Raw genomic sequence first — 16,604 nt, 5'->3', positions numbered from 1 at the left:
AGCTTTGAAATATTGATCACTTAACACTGACATGTGTGGACATGTCTGTTTGTGTTGCAGTGCTCCTAGTTTCATTTGACTGCAGGAGGAAATGTGACAAAGCATCAGGTCTCTCAGCTGTTCCATCATGGCGTCTTCAGCCTTAGCAAACATGGCGTCTTTTGAACCTTGAAGGTGCATTTCAATGGTTCCCCTCGTGTTTCTCAGCGTGCCTTCTCCTTTCATTGCTTTTGCTCCTTCATCAAACAGAAACATGTTGACATCAAAATGTGTAGAGGTGTATTTCTATGTCTGTAGTGATCTTCTGTCTTCCTGTCAGAGCATTCCTTCATGGCCTCCTCCATGTTGCTGTCAGGCTGCTGGAGATCCTTCTCTTACGCTCACGGAGGACTTTCTTCAGGTTTGTTTTCACCTTTTCTTCCTTAGAGAGAGAACGTGAAGCAAATATCAACATCTTTGAAAAAGAATACAAACTATGCTCATCTGTCCCTTTATTCTTTGCTCCAGATTGTTCCTGGAAAAGCAGAAGATGACTCAAAGTGATAGCACGTGTTCACCAGCAGGGGGAGCACTTTGCCCAATACCAGAACATTCTATTGTCATCTTGAGAGTTCCTCATGAATTGGGACAGGGTCCGCTTTACAGCTGCAGGTCATTCTTCAAAGCCATCTCCAGCTCATATTGAGTTATTCCAGTGCGATGTATATGAATATGCTGACTGATCAATATGTATTCTATTGATCACCTTCCACTACAGTCTCCCTGGCCTGGACACACATGTTTGATCATGGACTAATGAATAGGGTCTTTGACCTCTTGAGAAATGCCAGCTGCAGTTTGACATGTCCGCACTCCTTGTTCCTGATCTCCTCCTCTGTGCCAAGTGGACATGTATTGATGACCCCGTTGAATGGTTCGAGTAGCAGGTCGAGTAGCAGGTCGAGTAGCAGGTCGAGTAGCAGGTCGTGTTGCAGGTCGAGTTGCAGGTCGAGTAGCAGGTCGAGTAGCAGGTCGAGTAGCAGGTCGAGTAGCAGGTCGTGTAGCAGGTCGAGTAGCAGTTGTGTAGCAGGTCGTGTAGCAGGTCGTGTAGCAGGTCGTATAGCAGGTCGTGTAGCAGGTCGTGTAGCAGGTCGTGTAGCAGGTCGAGTAGCAGGTCGTGTAGCAGGTTGGTCGATGTGTGGTGGGAGGGCGGGATGAAGCTGATAAGAGGTTTGCTGGCCTTTAAAAACGTAAGGACGAGCACACAGTGTGCAGAGAGACCAGCATCAGGACTACAGGTAATACTGCTCTGTTCATCATAATAATATTCAAATGTTCCTGTCATTTTGCTCAGAACAGCGTTTGTGCTTTACCTTTTCAGTTCTTCAGAGTAACCTGAGCCGGGAGCATCTGTTCTTTGTCTAGCACAGGGGTGCCCAACCTTTTTTGAACCGAGAGCTACTTTTAAAGTTGCCAGTCTGCCGAGATCTACCTGTCCAAATAGAGAGGCATTACTGACAGCCTCCTACCAGGTAAATACACACTTCTACTTGTATAAAACTGACCTTCGTAGGATTAATACTCCGTAAAATACTGCAGATCCTTTATCTTACCTCTTTCTAATCTACACACATACAAGTATTGAACTGAAGTTACACAACAGTGTTGTTGATACAGAGTTGGAGTTTATTCACACGTCACTACAGTGAGTAATGTTTTCAAGAAGCATTGAACCGTGCTGCCACATATGACTCAGGAAGAAAAGAAAAGACTCTGAACCCTTTCTTTGCCATTATATACAAATAGTGTTGCTACAAAAGTATAAATGAGGCTTACTAATAAGACGACTCAGATCTGAAGCTACACAGGAATCTGCTGCAACAGTGCAATAAAAAAGACAACATTAATAGAATCAAACCCTTTTTTTGTTGCATTTTAGTAGATTATAAAAAGAAATGCCTTTAAAATAGGAAGCAAGCAACACTAGTTTCTGAACCTGAATTGATGATAGACTATAATCAATTTAAGTTTGCATTCTTATACCATTTTGTACAATAATTATAATGACTAAGTTCAAACAGCTTACAGCTGATTAATAACGGTATCTAACTTGAGTTTTTATTATATCAAAAACCTGTTGAAATGCTTCTGTTATTTTTACTGTCCCCAAAAAGCGCGTCGCAGCCTCCAGGAATGCTTCTTTCACAACTTCGCCGTCTTTGAAAGACTTCATGTGTTTCTCAAGAACGTGACTGACACGATAAGATGCTCTGGTAGCAGCCTTGCTCTTGTTGTTGGGCCTGGTGGAAATGGACTGCTGTGCATTTAGCTGTCCTCTCAGGCCCCTCCCCTTTTGGAGCGTAGGGCAGAATCAGGAGGGAGTTCCGTCTCGTAGCGTTTGTGCACTGTTTTGAAATGCCGCTCCTAAATTACCCTTCTTCGATAAAGCCACGCTCGCATTGCAGATGAGACAGATGGACTTTGAATTGGAATAGATACAAAAATAATCATCCTCCCACTCGGAGTGAAAATTATATATGTTTTGCTTCTGCCATAATTGCGGTCTTGTGTGTGTGCGGACTGTCACTCCTGTTGACACGGACAACGTTAGCGAACTAGTGCACTGCCCACTGCCCACCAGCGACGCCCCGACACAGGGGTCACGCCGGCCAATCACAAAGCTTTGATGCGTTCAAGTGCATTATTCTGGCACAGGAAGATTATGTTACAGGACATTAACGATAAAACAGAATATTGTTGTTCTATTTTTAGACACATCTCGCGATCGACTGGGAATCTCCCCGCGATCGGTCGACTGGTTGGGCACCCCTGGTCTAGCAGCAGTATTCCCATTTGATCAAACATTTATTTTGGGTCTCAACAACCGGCATGTTTGCTCAATGTGTTGCTCATGTTTGTCACTGTGTTGCGATGGCGTGTTGCACATGTGAGGAAAAGCTCAAGCTAATTGCAATGCAAACATCTGGATGCCAGCTACACACAGTGAGCTGAGAGCATGTTCTATAGACTCTGTATTGAGTATGTTAGTCGCTTTGGATAAAAGCGTCTAACAAGTAACATGTCATGAAGCTGTGGTGTGGTGTACACCATTTTTAAACTTAATGTAAGATTTACATTCAACTTTAAGACAAAGTCACGAATATATTGTGCCAATTAAAGCGAATGATTCTTATTGTAAGCTTTCTTTGCTAATTATAAATCTAATTTAAGAAGTACATTCTTAGTCAACTCAACCAGAACACTCACTTGAAGTTCTTCTTTCTTAAATAATGCAGGAATCATTGCTTGTAATAAGCATGTGTGTCTAGTCCCAAGGCCCGATCCGGTCTTTCAGTCGCTAGATTTTAATCCTAGTTTTAGGAATCCTAGCCGAGCTAATGTGGCGCTCCCCATTGGCTGATTGTTTTGCTTGATACAGGAACATCTGACTTGATTCAAGAATATGTAGCTTGTTTTTGGAAGGGCTGTTTCTGCAGTGTGTGGGAGCTTTCCACACCATCGATATGTGTGTTTTGAAGGTTAAGAGATACAAAGTAAATGGAAACCCAGTTCAAACAAACACCAATATTCGTCCGTCTTGTTGACTGTAACACCCTCTCCTGTAGCATATCAAGGACTCCACTAAAGTGACTCTTTGTCCCATGCAACCTGATGTGATGATGACTAGCATTCTTGCAAGCATAATAAAGACATCCTGATATTGAAGATCAAGCCGGTGACCAGTGACATGTTTCTAACATGTTCATCTTCCACAGCTCCTGCAGCCATGGCCTCCTGTTCTCCGCTCCTGCTCCTGCTCCTGTGCGCTCTGACAGTGGCTGAAGCCCAGCTCAAGGTGTTTGACCTGCGGGCCAGCAATCTTGATTCAGGCTTTCTGGGATCTCCGGATGGCTATGTCAAGATTTTCTACGGATCTACCCCTCTGGGTGAAACATCAGTTCGCGACAACAACCAAAACCCCTGGTGGAAGGAAGAGTTCACTCACGTCCACGCCCGAGAGTATGGTGTGATGAGGCTTGAGGTTTATGACGAGGACATCGGATCCGATGAGCTGCTTGGAGTCTGCCGGCGGATAATTAGGCTGGGAACCCATGAGCATGCATGCGTTCTTGAAGAAGGTGGCACCCTTCATTACACCTACTCCTTCGTCTCACTCAGTCAGTAACACTTCAAAGATGTATCCGACCATAAGTCTTTACATGCAGCCTTTGATTCTCTCACACTGGCTCTGAGAAACAAACAAATACATTTGCAAAATATGTTGTTCTGGTGACTGCCATCGAGCAGCTTTGGCTACTCTTCCCTGTTTCAAAGGTGATTAACAACAAATAAAGAGTGCTGAACAACTCAATGGGTTTCATGTCATTCATCATGATATTACGAGTATATAAATGAATGATTCCATATGTTCCATGTCTAATATTCAAAACATGTTCTTAGATATAAATACCAAATGTTTTGTTATTTAGACTCAATTAACACTTATAGTTTCATGTCTTGTTACATAAGAATAGATCATATTTGTTAAGTGTTATTGTGGGAGACTATTCTTGTGGTACTGCTGCCTTATTAGGCCCATATTGAGCAGAGACCAAAACTCATGTTCAACAACTTAGAGGGTTATTGAGGAAAAACTCTCAACTAATGGCTTATTACTTGGAGAATATGGTCATGCAGAATAAGGCATTACTAAGTGTTTTATAATGGCTAATAAAGAGCTAATATACTGATAATATGCATGTTAGTTAACAACTAGTTGATGGTTAATTTGTGTACCTTAATATAAAGTGTTAGCAAAAGTTCTTTAGCCTTCCCAAACCTGAGCCTCACACGCCGCCTACGTGTTTAGCGTGGTTCTACAATCAGAGAGTTACAAGGGTCTGTAAATGCAAGGAACACAATTGGCCACAGCATTTATATTAAAGTTAAATATGTTTACACATATAAATCATCAAAACAGAGCTACATTCGATTGAAAAGGTATACGTGGTCAAATGAAGAGCCGTTTGGGAGCCGGAAGAGCCGGCTCTTCTTGGTGAGCCAAATGATTCCCATCACTACCACACAGCGACGTGCAGTCAGGGGAGACAGGGGAGGCAGAGCCTCACCTGTCATACTCCAATGAAACGGAAAAACAACTAAAGAAAAACTAAATAGTAATAATAATAAAATGTCTCCACTGATCTGTGTTGTAAATGTGATTTCTGTTTGATTCCAATCGCTTTTTATAGTCAAAATCAACAAATGTGCCGAGCTCCGCTACAACTACATGGGAGCGATGAAGAGTGAGGCAGGGACGAGCTCTGCCTCACGTAAGCCCACAGTAACTGGCTGGAGCGCGGGCACTAATTTAACGCGGGCACTTATTTTGTGAGCGCGCTCAAGCAAGTTACTGTGTGGTGAGGTGAGGCACAGATGAGCTCTGCCTCACCTCAGAATGCGTCACCCCACAGAAACTGGCTGGAAAGCGAGCACTAAGCGCATGCCTGCACCATCTCACTGTAGGTCACCAATGTAATGTTTGTAGATCCCTTTATTACATTTATCCTCGCCATCCATAGTCTCTAAATAACTTATTTCACGTATATATGATATTTAGGCTCGCTGGTCTCATCATACAACGGCAATGAAAAAAGCACCAGGGGAGGCAGCCATAACCTCTGCCGCACTGAAGGGGGCGCACGTGAGCCCACGGGTTCTTGTTGCTACTGTTATTCTACGCAGAGACGGTAGATGCAAACAACAAGCTAGACTTTTGAAACGAGAGGAAGATAAGGAGGACTTTTACAAAAAAGTAATAGAGATTGTTGTCCAGAAGGAGAGCATGGACTTCATCTTCAAATCAAGGTGAGACCACCATTGTAATGAACATGGGATCTTACTAAGAAAGAACAATCCAATATTTAGATGTTGGTTATCCTTTTGTTGAACGGTCTGTTTAAAATGAATTGAAGCATCAGACTAAAAAAGCTTTTGAAAATAACCGAGTATTTCAATTAAGGTCAAAATATAATATTTGTAAATCTGACTCTGAAAGAGTCAGTGCCTCACCAGCCATGAACCTCACCGCACGTCACTGATATACAGTATACTCCTGTAGTGTAAACATATATTCATGTTACTAACTGCAGTACTCTTGACTTTTTTTTAGAACATTTTAATTATCCAGAATTTTTATATTGTTGATATTTGATATTGTAGTGCCGAGAGAAGGGAGTCAGAGGCGCGGCATCGAAGGTGCAAAGTTGGCTTTATTAAGCAAGAGAAAAGCACATGGCTTGAAGCCCGGGAAGCAAAGAGGAAGAAGCAAGGAGGGCACACAATAAATACAGTCAGCAACACAAATGTCCGTGCGGAAACAATACCCCCAACCTGTAGTTCCATGAGTGAATTATGTAACCTAGTTAATTAGTGATCACTACAATATCATATTTTTCATTTTTTTTCTCTATTCAACTTTTTAAGTATTTGTATTTTATGTCTGAACACAATGATGCTTCTTCTGTAACAAAATAATTGATGTTGAATGGAGGGTGCAGTACTGAGTGTTTCCAGCAGAGGGCCATCCTGCATTACAATGAAAACACCACCACACCGGAAGAGTTCAGACATCTATATTTAGTTGAATAACCCTGATTTAAAAACTAATCAAGGTTCACATCCTCTCCTCCAAATGTGTATTGTTGGTACTTTAAGTATATTTTGATTCTAGTAGTTTGTTCTAGAGATAGAAGAGAGGAGATCGTTCACAGCGGCCATTATCGTTATCGTACCTGCTGACAGAAAACCAGACAGACGAGTTCTGACTGATATCCCACTGATACTCTGACAGTAAAGGCTGTTAAAGGTTAGCGGGCATTTAAGGACGCCTTCTGAAGGATGCTCACCAGATAATGACACTGATATGTTTCATCATGGGGCAGGAAGACCCATGCAAAAGCTCCCACCACCCAACCCAGTCTCACGGCATTTCGTGTTCACCAACACGATTTTTAATCTATTGATTCGTGTTCCCCAACACGATTTGCCCCTTTTTTTCTTGTTGCACAGCACGATTTTAAAAGCAATGTATTTCTACTGCCTGCAGCACGTCTTTTTCTCCGGTCGGGTCGAGGAAGACCGGAAGCTGTGTGGTTCATAAAAACATGTTCTTACTCAATATCAAGCCACAGTTATTGCTTTTATTTTAAATCGTATAATTTCGGACTTTTGTTTCCGTCTGTGAGGAAAATAAATGGCTCAGAGCCTCAGAATACGGAAATCTGTATTTTTAAATATTTTTTTCCTTCTAATTCGATATTCTTTTCAAAATAACACACTGTTATTTACTCACCAATAACACACAATTATCCTTGCTTTTATTTATTGGTTTAATTCCATAATCTCGGGCTTTTTTGACGTCCGTCAGAGACTGAATTTCAAAAAAAAAAAAAAAAAAACGGAAACAGACGTAGGCCTATAAGGGACATTTCGAGCATCATTGCGATCGTCAACATTTCTGAGTTTAGGATGGCCGAAGACACTACACTACCCATAATCCCCAGCTATCGTTTAGGACTACAGTCCCCGTAAGGTTACGCAGAGCGTCAAACAGCTGTGTGAAATGGAACGAAACCACGCCAGACTATCCAAAACTGGAATCGAACGCCCCCCCCAGAACTACACATGCTGGCTATTGTGTTTCGCAATATGTTCTATGGGACGTCTCTACTGAACGTTTTCGTTTTCCCCACAATTAGAAGTTGCCAGTATTAAACACATTGGTGTTATCAAATGTAAAACATATCATTAATAAATGGGTGAAAATCGCTTGTGTCCATAATGCGCAGCATTAATACCCACATGACAGCTCATTGTTACTTTGTAATTCTACTCCACTACAATTCAGAGGTTAACCTGGTATTTTTACTCCACTGCATTTATTTGAGTTACTTTGCAGATTCTGATTAATGATGTGAAATATAAACAACCCTTAAATCAGACTTTAGTTACACCTGAGTAAAATTCAGGTAAGGTGATTGTCAAGTGCCAACAATCAGGAGAGATATTTGATAGTTGGTGCTTGAGAAGACGAAACATGTATCTGCAATTGACATGAATGGAAACGAGTAATAAAGTATATTCATTACTCGTTATTCTCTACTAATAGTTAATTAAAGACTGTATATTATGGCTATTTTGCACATCCCTTTCAAGATTTTCAAAGGTGTATTGACATATCATATACACAACTACGGTGTAGTTATGCAATGAATGAAACACTTGGGTCACAGGTTCCTCAACAGTGCATTACAAGACATCTATCAATATGTGTGTACCTCCACCATCAAACTGTCATATTCTGCACATTTCTTATTCTATCTACATAAGAGTATAATTCATATGTATAATATCAGTTAAAATAAGTGCTTCAACATAGTTAACATTGCAGGAAAGCAATATATTCAGGGCTCGACATTAAGGACTGCCCGATGGCCCGGGGCCATCTAGTATTTAGCTCGGGCAATGAAGCCTCACCTGCTGGTTGCCCGATCGGGCAATCTATTGTGCCAGTATCATGCAGCTTGCGGATCCAGTAATGAGTGACCCGACAGTAAAACTAAACATATCTATAACTAGTTTAGGTAGTTTGAGAGGTAATTAAAATAGCTACGTGTGTGTTTTGTCCGCTCACCGCTGCATGTGATCATGCAGAGCTGCGTGTCCACTCGTCAGCCTGCTCAGCTGATCTCTCTCTCCCGTCAGATTAGACTTCACTCGCGTTTATGTCCATATCGATCAGATTCAGCTAGTTCTAGCTAATGATATGACTACCTGTTTATTAAAAGACACCTAAACAATAAGTGTCGCTATGCAACTGGGTGAGGCCACAAAGTATAGCGCAGCATTATGTATGTTTACATGCCCACCGGAACCCCAAGGCATTACCAACAAATCAACGCACAATCAACCCACACAGGACATCTCTTTCTCCACATTACGTGTTAGACATTAGAATCGACTATTCTCGTCTGTCACATACTCTTTTGTCTGTCACATAAGTGGCGCAACTGAAGCGGTATTGCGCTAAAGGGAAATTATTTTGACCGGACATTTAGATTTGCCGGCTAATGGGAACTATGACCTCGCCATTTTGTGTGCTTCGCGGATGCGCTCGGCTCCTCTCGACTGCTGCTCGGGTCTGCTCGGTCAGCTTCCGGATGAGGAGGCATTCGTTCGACCAACTTACAGTAGATAACATTACAAACATTTTTAACAGGGTTCATACCAGTGTAAATAATGTTTGTTTTGGCATTAATAACTGAATGTAATGTTTTCTACTTTTTTACATCTGGGAAGGCATTTGCCTTCATCAGATGGAAAGTGTCTTGACCAACAACTTAAGTGTTTCTTATAGCTATCCAGGGCGTGCAAGCGAGCAAACACAAACAAGAACAAACAAACAAGTGAAATGAAGAATAAAATTGAAATTGTACAATACAATATTGTGGTGGTTCATCTTATAATTCAGTCTAGAGAATGCACCAGACAGCATCTAAGACCTGCAAAAATCTAAATTGTCTAGGGGGACGGAGGCCCCCCAAACCCTTCGTGCCATTTCGTCCGCGCGCATTTTTCAGGGCAATCTCTATTGGGCTCAGGGCCATCTGTAAATTAGCTTAGATGGCCCACAGGGCCATCTCCCAAAATCCTTAATGTCATGCACTGATATTAGACGTTAAGTACTTTGTCAGGCTTAATATTTATCTGTAGATAGATACCCCCAACGTTTTTTTCTTATTTAAAAGAAGACCTTAATCTGTTATTTAATGTTTAAATAAAGGTTAATTAGTTGTTCTGTTTTGCACCTCCTCCTATTAATATCTTTGTACATTCTGCACTAAACTGTTTTATTGTAGAGATCACTTATAGTATCTTCTTGATTTTTTATATTCTATATTTATTCTTTCCCCCTATGAAAGTATGTACTCTTAATATTTTTTTAATCAAATAAAATGCAATAATTCAATAACGTGCTTTAACCACTAGGCGGTGCACACAAGGTACACACAGCCATAATAACTTTGTATTATTAGTGTAGGACACTTTTGTTTTCGTACAACATCTGAAGATGTGTAATTTTATGCATGCTTTCACATCATTTTACAGCATATTGCTATACTATTTCAGACTCAGTATTTACATTCTTACATTCAAAGAAAATCAGTAATATCTTTAAAAACTACAGTCCTTTTATATCAGCTGTGCACCGTTATGGTTTAAATATAACCTATCTGTGAATTAGATCAAATGTAAAAGTCAGCCGAATTAGTGTTGATACTGCAAGGAGACGTATTGTGTGAAGAGAAATTGAAGATGTTGTTTAATTTTTGAATATATTTATGATCCACGTCAAGTATTCAGTTTCGGCGGCATTTTCTCAGTTTTTCCAAAGGTCTTCTCATCAGGGCTCTATAAATACAGAACTACGGCAGATCTGTAATATGCAGCCGAACCGTGTATTACAATGCCGTTATGTGATGACTTCCAAAGAGAAAAGCAAGAGCGCTCGGAATTAAGTATTCTTTTATTCTTTTAAAATGTTTTCCGGATTTCATATCATATAAACACCAAATCCCAGCATGCATTGCCATCTGGGTTGAATGTGTTGGTTCATTTGGGCAGCAATAACATGGAATCTGTCAAAGTAATACATGTGATTCTAAATGTCTCTGAAGACTCGTGCACTACAAGAGAAACAACAACATGAATCAAAAGAAACATCCAGCAAATCTTTAGAGCAAAGTTTCCAGGTGAGCAAGGATCCTCCTGAGCAGTGACAGCCTCCATGCTACACAGACACAGGAAGGAGCCGGGAGAAAGTCCAACATCTACAGAACAACTCATGAGAAGACGTTCAAGCCCCGCCCATCATGTTTGAGTGACAGCTGATCTCTGCAGTGAAGACATGAATAATCAGCTCTGATGGACACACGGTGAGTTCAAGAAGTAGAAGAGTTCTTCCAAGGACTTCAGACTATTAGAGTTTACAAAACTCAGCAGTGTCTCCATAATTAAAATAAACATAAAGTTCAGCATGTAGCGGCTGAGTGAACGTGGTCTGCACTCTGTGGAGGAGAGTCATGGTTTCAGAGACGCTGTAGAAGGACAGAACACCTGCTCTGTGATCCAGGTACACTCCTACTCTGGAGGACAGAGGACCTGAGACGGGAGTGAGGATACTGTTGTGAATAAATGTAAAACTGTTTTGGTCACAAACTAAGGACCAGGATTTGTCATTGTTTCCAAATAGACTTTCCCCCCCTGCTCTGCTGATATTCTTGTATGCGACAGCTACACGAACTCCTTCCCCTCTCCACTCCACCTCCCAGTAACAACGTCCAGTCAGACTCTCTCGACTCAGGACCTGAGGATACCATCCAGTGAATCTGTCTGGGTGACTGGAATAAGACTGACGTTGTTCCACGGCTGTTGCTTTTCTGCTCCCCTCAGATAATAACAGATATGTGAATGCTGTGTTTGGATCCAGAGTGATCTCCTGTGAATATGTGAAGAACCCAGCTTCAGTCGGTGAGACGTTTGTCCATCCCTCTCTCAGGACGTCCTGTAGTTTGTCTCTGACTGCTGACAGGGCCGCCGTCACGTCCTCAAAGTAGCTCAGAGGACGGATGTTGATGCTGGAGGAGTGTGTAGCTTCACTGAGGGCTGGCAGTGAGGGGTAGCTGAGCAGGAACTGGTTGTGATCCTCTGTGTGAGACAGCAGCTTCAGCTCAGCGTCTCTCCTCTTCAGCTCAGAGATCTCCTGCTCCAGCTTCTCCTGGAGCTCTCTGACTCGACTCACTTCTCTCTCCTGCTGGGATCTGAGCCATTGACGGCCTCCACCTCCTGCTGAAGCAGCTTCACCTCCTTCTCTCCGTCCTGGATCCTCTGCTGGATGTTGAGTCGACTCCCCTCCAGCTCTCTCTGCTGCAGCTGACACCGTGTCGTGGCCTTTGTGTTCGTCCACAGAGCAGAGAGAACAGATACTCTGCTGATCAGTGCGGCAGAACAGCTTCTTCACCTCGTCGTGACGAGAGCAGATGTTCTCCTGGAGCTTCTTGGAGGGCTCCACCAGCTTGTGTTTCTGTAATGGAGCTGCGTCATAATGAGGCTGGAGGTGTTGGTCACAGTAAGAGGCCAGACACACGAGGCAGGACTTACAGGCTCTCAGCTTCCTCCCAGTGCAGACATCACAGGCCACATCTCCAGCTCCAGCATAGCAGAGATCAGCAGGAGCAGCTGGGGGTCCAGTCTTCTTCAGCTCCTCCACTAAAGCTGCTAACATGGTGTTCTTCAGCAGGACAGGCCTCGGTGTGAAGCTCTGCCTGCACTGAGGGCAGCTGTGGATCTTCTTCTCACCCTCTCCGTCCCAGAAGCCTTTAATACACTTCATGCAGTAGCTGTGTCCACAGGAAGTGCTCACCGGATCCTTCAGTAGATCCAGACAGATGGGACAAGATAACATTTCCCGCTCCAGCTGAACTCCTTTCTGCGCCATCTCACCTCTCAGTAGCAGCGAGTGTGAGTTTCACTTCCTGAGAGCGGAAACTAGTGACAGCTGATCTGACAGCATGTGTGTGAACAGTGAATGTGGCCTATCAGCTCTGTACTTTACCCACATGTTGGTTTCACCCCTCCTCCTCAGTGTGGGTCTGAAGGGGAGGAGCCAGGAAACACAGAGTGGAGCTGGCTGTGTCTGAGAGCAGGAAGAAGAGGGAGGGCTCATCAAACGCTGACTCATTCCAGGAGGAGGAGCAGTGCTCAGACTCTGACCTCCACAGAGCCTCGGTTACAACCTGCTCTTCCTTTGAAAAGAGCTTTTAGTTGTAAAATAAGTGGGTAAACTTACAAAATCTGAAGGGGGTTAAATACTTGTTTCCTCCACTGTAAATGTATAGAAGGCCTCTTTACCAAGCTCCAAACTAAGTGAAATATCTCAAAAAGTGTAAAAGATATCATAAATCTGAAGAACATGTTTAATAGCTGAATGTCTTGTGATCATTTTAAAGTTGGAATGAAGTCTCTAGCTGAAAGTATGTGGAAGGAGAAGCTTTTGGTGCACGGTGTAGCTAAAAGAGGATTTGAAGGTTCCTCCCATTGAGTTACATAAAGAGTTTAAAAAGCTGAATATTTCAAAAAGTAGAAAGTGTTTTGAAAAAGTACAAAGTGTCCCATCATGGGCTGAAAAGGCTGCATCTTGTGATGTCTGAATGGTTCCTGGAGCTGAAAGTATGGCTGCACAGCATTCCACTAAGTAAACTAATGCAGTGCACCAAGCAGCTCTCTGGTGTTCCCTCCAGCTTCAAGTCAGCATGAAGTCACGGAGAGGCAACACCATCCAGCTCTGAAGGAGTTTCTGTGCTCACTTCCTGTCTCTTTGTATTCATGTTGGGAAACTTTGTACACATGTGATGTCTCTTTTTGGATATTTGGAGTTTTTACCTTTGAAACTCTAGATATTTCGCCTCCTTGTGTTTTCTGTAATCCCTTGTTTGTTCCAATGTGGCCGTTAATGTCTCCCTGGTTCATCACATGGAGACGCCCTGATCAGTGAACTATGGACGACAGATCTCTATCAGCTGAGATTGGAAATGTGCACCATGTCCAGTAACCTGGTTCATGTTCCTCAGAGTTGCAGAAGATGCTGACGCTCTGTTCAGTAATGAAATAGACCTTATTTCAGGCGAGTGCCAGGTAAGAGACACTTTGAAAAGCTCTGCTTCAAAGCAGCTCCGCCTCTTTGTGTTGTCCTTTATCAGCAGGTGGTGTTTGTACGTCTCTCTGTAGTAACTCAGTCCCTTGGTGCTCATTCTGTGTCTTTCTGCTCACGCTTCATTGTGGTCACTTTGAGGGTCTATATTCTTATGAACCATTCAAACCTAAAAGCTTACAAGCTTTAAAGTTACCTTCAGATTTAAATGAGAAAAAGTCACGAGACAGAAAACTGAATCCAGCTCAAAACGTTTATTCAGTCATCAGAAACTTCCATGTTAAGTTTCACAGGAGAGGAGGATTATGGGTAATGTAGTCAAACATGATCAGCTACATATGATCAGGTGAACTCTGAGGATCAGCTGGGATCTCTCAGGTGACTTCAGTTCTTCCCCCCCATGGTGTGCTTGTCGAACAGGTACTCGGCCATCTTGTTGGTGTTGGAGTCCATTCTGCTCAGATTAGAGATGAAGTCTCCGAGCTTCTTGATGGACTCGACCTGCTCGTTCAGGTAGTGAGTCTCCAGGAAGTCACACATCTGAGGAGGAGAAGAGAGCAGACGTTAACAACTAAAGCTTCAGAGACGTTGAATCCCAGAGATCATCAGTGTGTAGTTCCTCATGTTCAGCAGGTGTTACTCACATGAGGGTCGGCGTGGTCTGAGGCCAGTTTGTGCAGATCCAGCAGAGCCTGGTTCACGTTCTTCTCCAGCTGCAGAGCGGCCTGCATGGCCTCCAGACCCGAGCCCCACTCGTCTCGCTCTGGCTTCTGTAACGAGGGAACACCAGTTAGAGGGGGAGGGTACATAAAGCAAAGAGCCTCAGTCTTAGTTTGAAATAAGTGAGAAACATGTTTATTTAAGACAGATTTAGGAAAGCCACCACTAAGTGTGTCCCTTTAGAATAACCCGTATGCACTTGCAGTCTACATCACTTCTTCATTTAAGCACACTAGTTTCTCATGTTTACATAAGACATTTAAAAATATTTGTTTATGTATTTTTTTTTATATGCATTTAATTATATTTTGTACTCGAGCCCAAAGCTTTATTCACAAGCTGCTGTAACAAGAATAAAAACCCTTTAAAGTACATTTAATCTATTAGACGACATGTCAATATACATACTAACATTAGTCCTGTGCAATAAAGCTTGAGAACAGGACGAGGTGCAAATGGAAATATTCTGTATCTTTCCAAGACAAGCCTTTAATGCATCCGTTAAAGTCAACGCCCTGTTGCATTGTGGTACATATAGTTGGATAAATGAACCCCACCAGTCTAAATAAGCTTTCTCACGGCACTGCCAAGTCACCTGAGCCGAGAGCCAATGAAATCTGTGGCTTTAACGGCACGAGGATGTTGAGATTTAGGGTAAAATAAATCACGTATTTAAACTCTACACATGGAGCTGCTGTGATGCAAGGAGCATCTCAGACTTGATCTGACCATTAAAGGATTCTCGTATCGTAGAGGTCCTGCAGATATTTACCTTGATGTCCTGCAGGAAGATGCGTCCTCCTCGACTGTTCTGGAAGGTGAGCAGCTTGTCGGCGTGCTCCCGCTCCTCCTCGCTGGTCTCCTTGAAGAAGTGAGCGAAGCCGGGCAGGGCCACGTCGTCACGGGAGAAATAAAAGGCCTGCAGACAGAAGACAGAGGTTAGAGAACAGACCGCTCGTTACACACAGAACAGGTCGAGACAAACGGTCGTTATGAGCCGAGGGCAGACAGAAACATGAGTCATGATTTCAGGGTGGGGATAACAACCAGCGTAAGCATGACACAGCATTATGTGGACTGAATTGTGGACAGGGACTAGAACAGTCACAAATGGAAGCAGTATTTAGATCCATAACTTAAGTAGAAGTACTATCATCTTAAAATACTAAAGTGTCTGATTAGATAAAGTCAGTAAACCCGTTCAGTCTGAGGTAGAAACAGAGGAGGGTCTGTAATCTAAAGACACTTTAACAGAAGAGAGAATAATGGAGTCTGTAGCCTTTAGGTTATGCTAATGCGTGTTAGCTTAAAACAGGGATTCTGTGATTTGATGATATCTGTAAAACAATAGTCTGCTATCTTGTATTTGTACACCCTGCATCACCAGATGACTCCACGGTTATGGAGATCATGTTGTATTTGATTGGGTACCAAACAGTTCAACAGCTTTTACTTTGTGTGTGTCGTTGGCTCGAGGCACTTGTGTTTTGCCCACCAGAGACTACGTGGTTCCCCTGTGACGTTAGCTTGTTTACTCATAATACACTTACACCATTTAATACAGGCACACAATGAACATGTAACGGTGTAAAGAGTGTTTGTTACCATGGAGGTGTAGGAGTAGGAGGCGAACAGCTCCATGTTCAGCATCCGGTTAACGGCCGCCTCGCAGTCGCGGTGGTAGTTCTGTCTCACCTGGGAATCCATCTCAACTGGCGTTTCTTCGCTGTTTTTCTTAACAAAACGGTACAAAAATAAAGCTTACGAAGACTCTTCGGTAGTGCAAATTGAAGCAGAGGTTTTTTCCTGTGTGTCCGGAATGGATTTAAGCGCGAATTCAGATCGAGATGAAGGAAAAATCCCGTTCAAACACTGTTGAAGCAAGAACTGTTTCTTCCCGAGCGTGAAATGGCAGTTGAGTCGCTTCCTGTATTTATACCAGACGGGGGTCGTGGCGTCACTGTCTCCTCCAATCAGTGAGCTTTGGAGATCACGTGACGGTGAATGAATGAATGAAAACTTTATTACAGACTCAGGGTCCAGATAAAAGACAATACATTACATATAATAAATTACATACACAGCATAAAAAGAATTCATAGTTTAAGAATAATTTAAATCAGTGTCCTACAAA

At 42.7% G+C, this 16,604-nt stretch overlaps 2 protein-coding genes across 2 annotated transcripts; both read right to left on the bottom strand.

Moving 5' to 3' along the window:
* Positions 1-11,020: 11,020 nt before the first annotated feature.
* Positions 11,021-13,719, bottom strand: LOC117535368 (tripartite motif-containing protein 16-like). Its single transcript, XM_034199815.1, has one exon. It carries the CDS (start codon positions 12,536-12,538, stop codon positions 11,021-11,023), a length of 1,518 nt encoding a protein of 505 aa, XP_034055706.1. The 5' UTR covers positions 12,539-13,719.
* Positions 13,720-13,989: 270 nt separating this feature from the next.
* On the bottom strand, positions 13,990-16,386 carry LOC117535371 (ferritin, middle subunit-like). The gene is made up of 4 exons (XM_034199817.1): positions 16,076-16,386; positions 15,243-15,389; positions 14,395-14,520; positions 13,990-14,290 (listed from the first exon to the last, which is right to left on the bottom strand). Exons 1-4 carry the CDS (start codon positions 16,175-16,177, stop codon positions 14,135-14,137), a joined length of 531 nt encoding a protein of 176 aa, XP_034055708.1. The 5' UTR covers positions 16,178-16,386; the 3' UTR covers positions 13,990-14,134.
* Between the last annotated feature and the right edge of the window lie 218 nt (positions 16,387-16,604).

The sequence above is a fragment of the Gymnodraco acuticeps genome, unplaced genomic scaffold, assembly GCF_902827175.1.
Source record: "Gymnodraco acuticeps unplaced genomic scaffold, fGymAcu1.1, whole genome shotgun sequence".
In the NCBI taxonomy this organism is placed as follows: domain Eukaryota; kingdom Metazoa; phylum Chordata; class Actinopteri; order Perciformes; family Bathydraconidae; genus Gymnodraco; species Gymnodraco acuticeps.
This window is presented reverse-complemented; position numbering and strand designations above follow the sequence as displayed.

Excerpts from the sequence above, each read along its gene's own strand:
- LOC117535368 (XM_034199815.1), bottom strand. The coding sequence starts at position 12,538 with ATGGCGCAGAAAGGAGTTCAGCTGGAGCGGGAAATGTTATCTTGTCCC.
- LOC117535371 (XM_034199817.1), bottom strand. The coding sequence starts at position 16,177 with ATGGATTCCCAGGTGAGACAGAACTACCACCGCGACTGCGAGGCGGCC. Across the intron at positions 14,521-15,242 it reads TCTTCCTGCAGGACATCAAG|AAGCCAGAGCGAGACGAGTG; the intron begins GTAAATATCTGC and ends CCCTCGTTACAG. Across the intron at positions 14,291-14,394 it reads CAGACCACGCCGACCCTCAT|ATGTGTGACTTCCTGGAGAC; the intron begins GTGAGTAACACC and ends TCTCCTCCTCAG.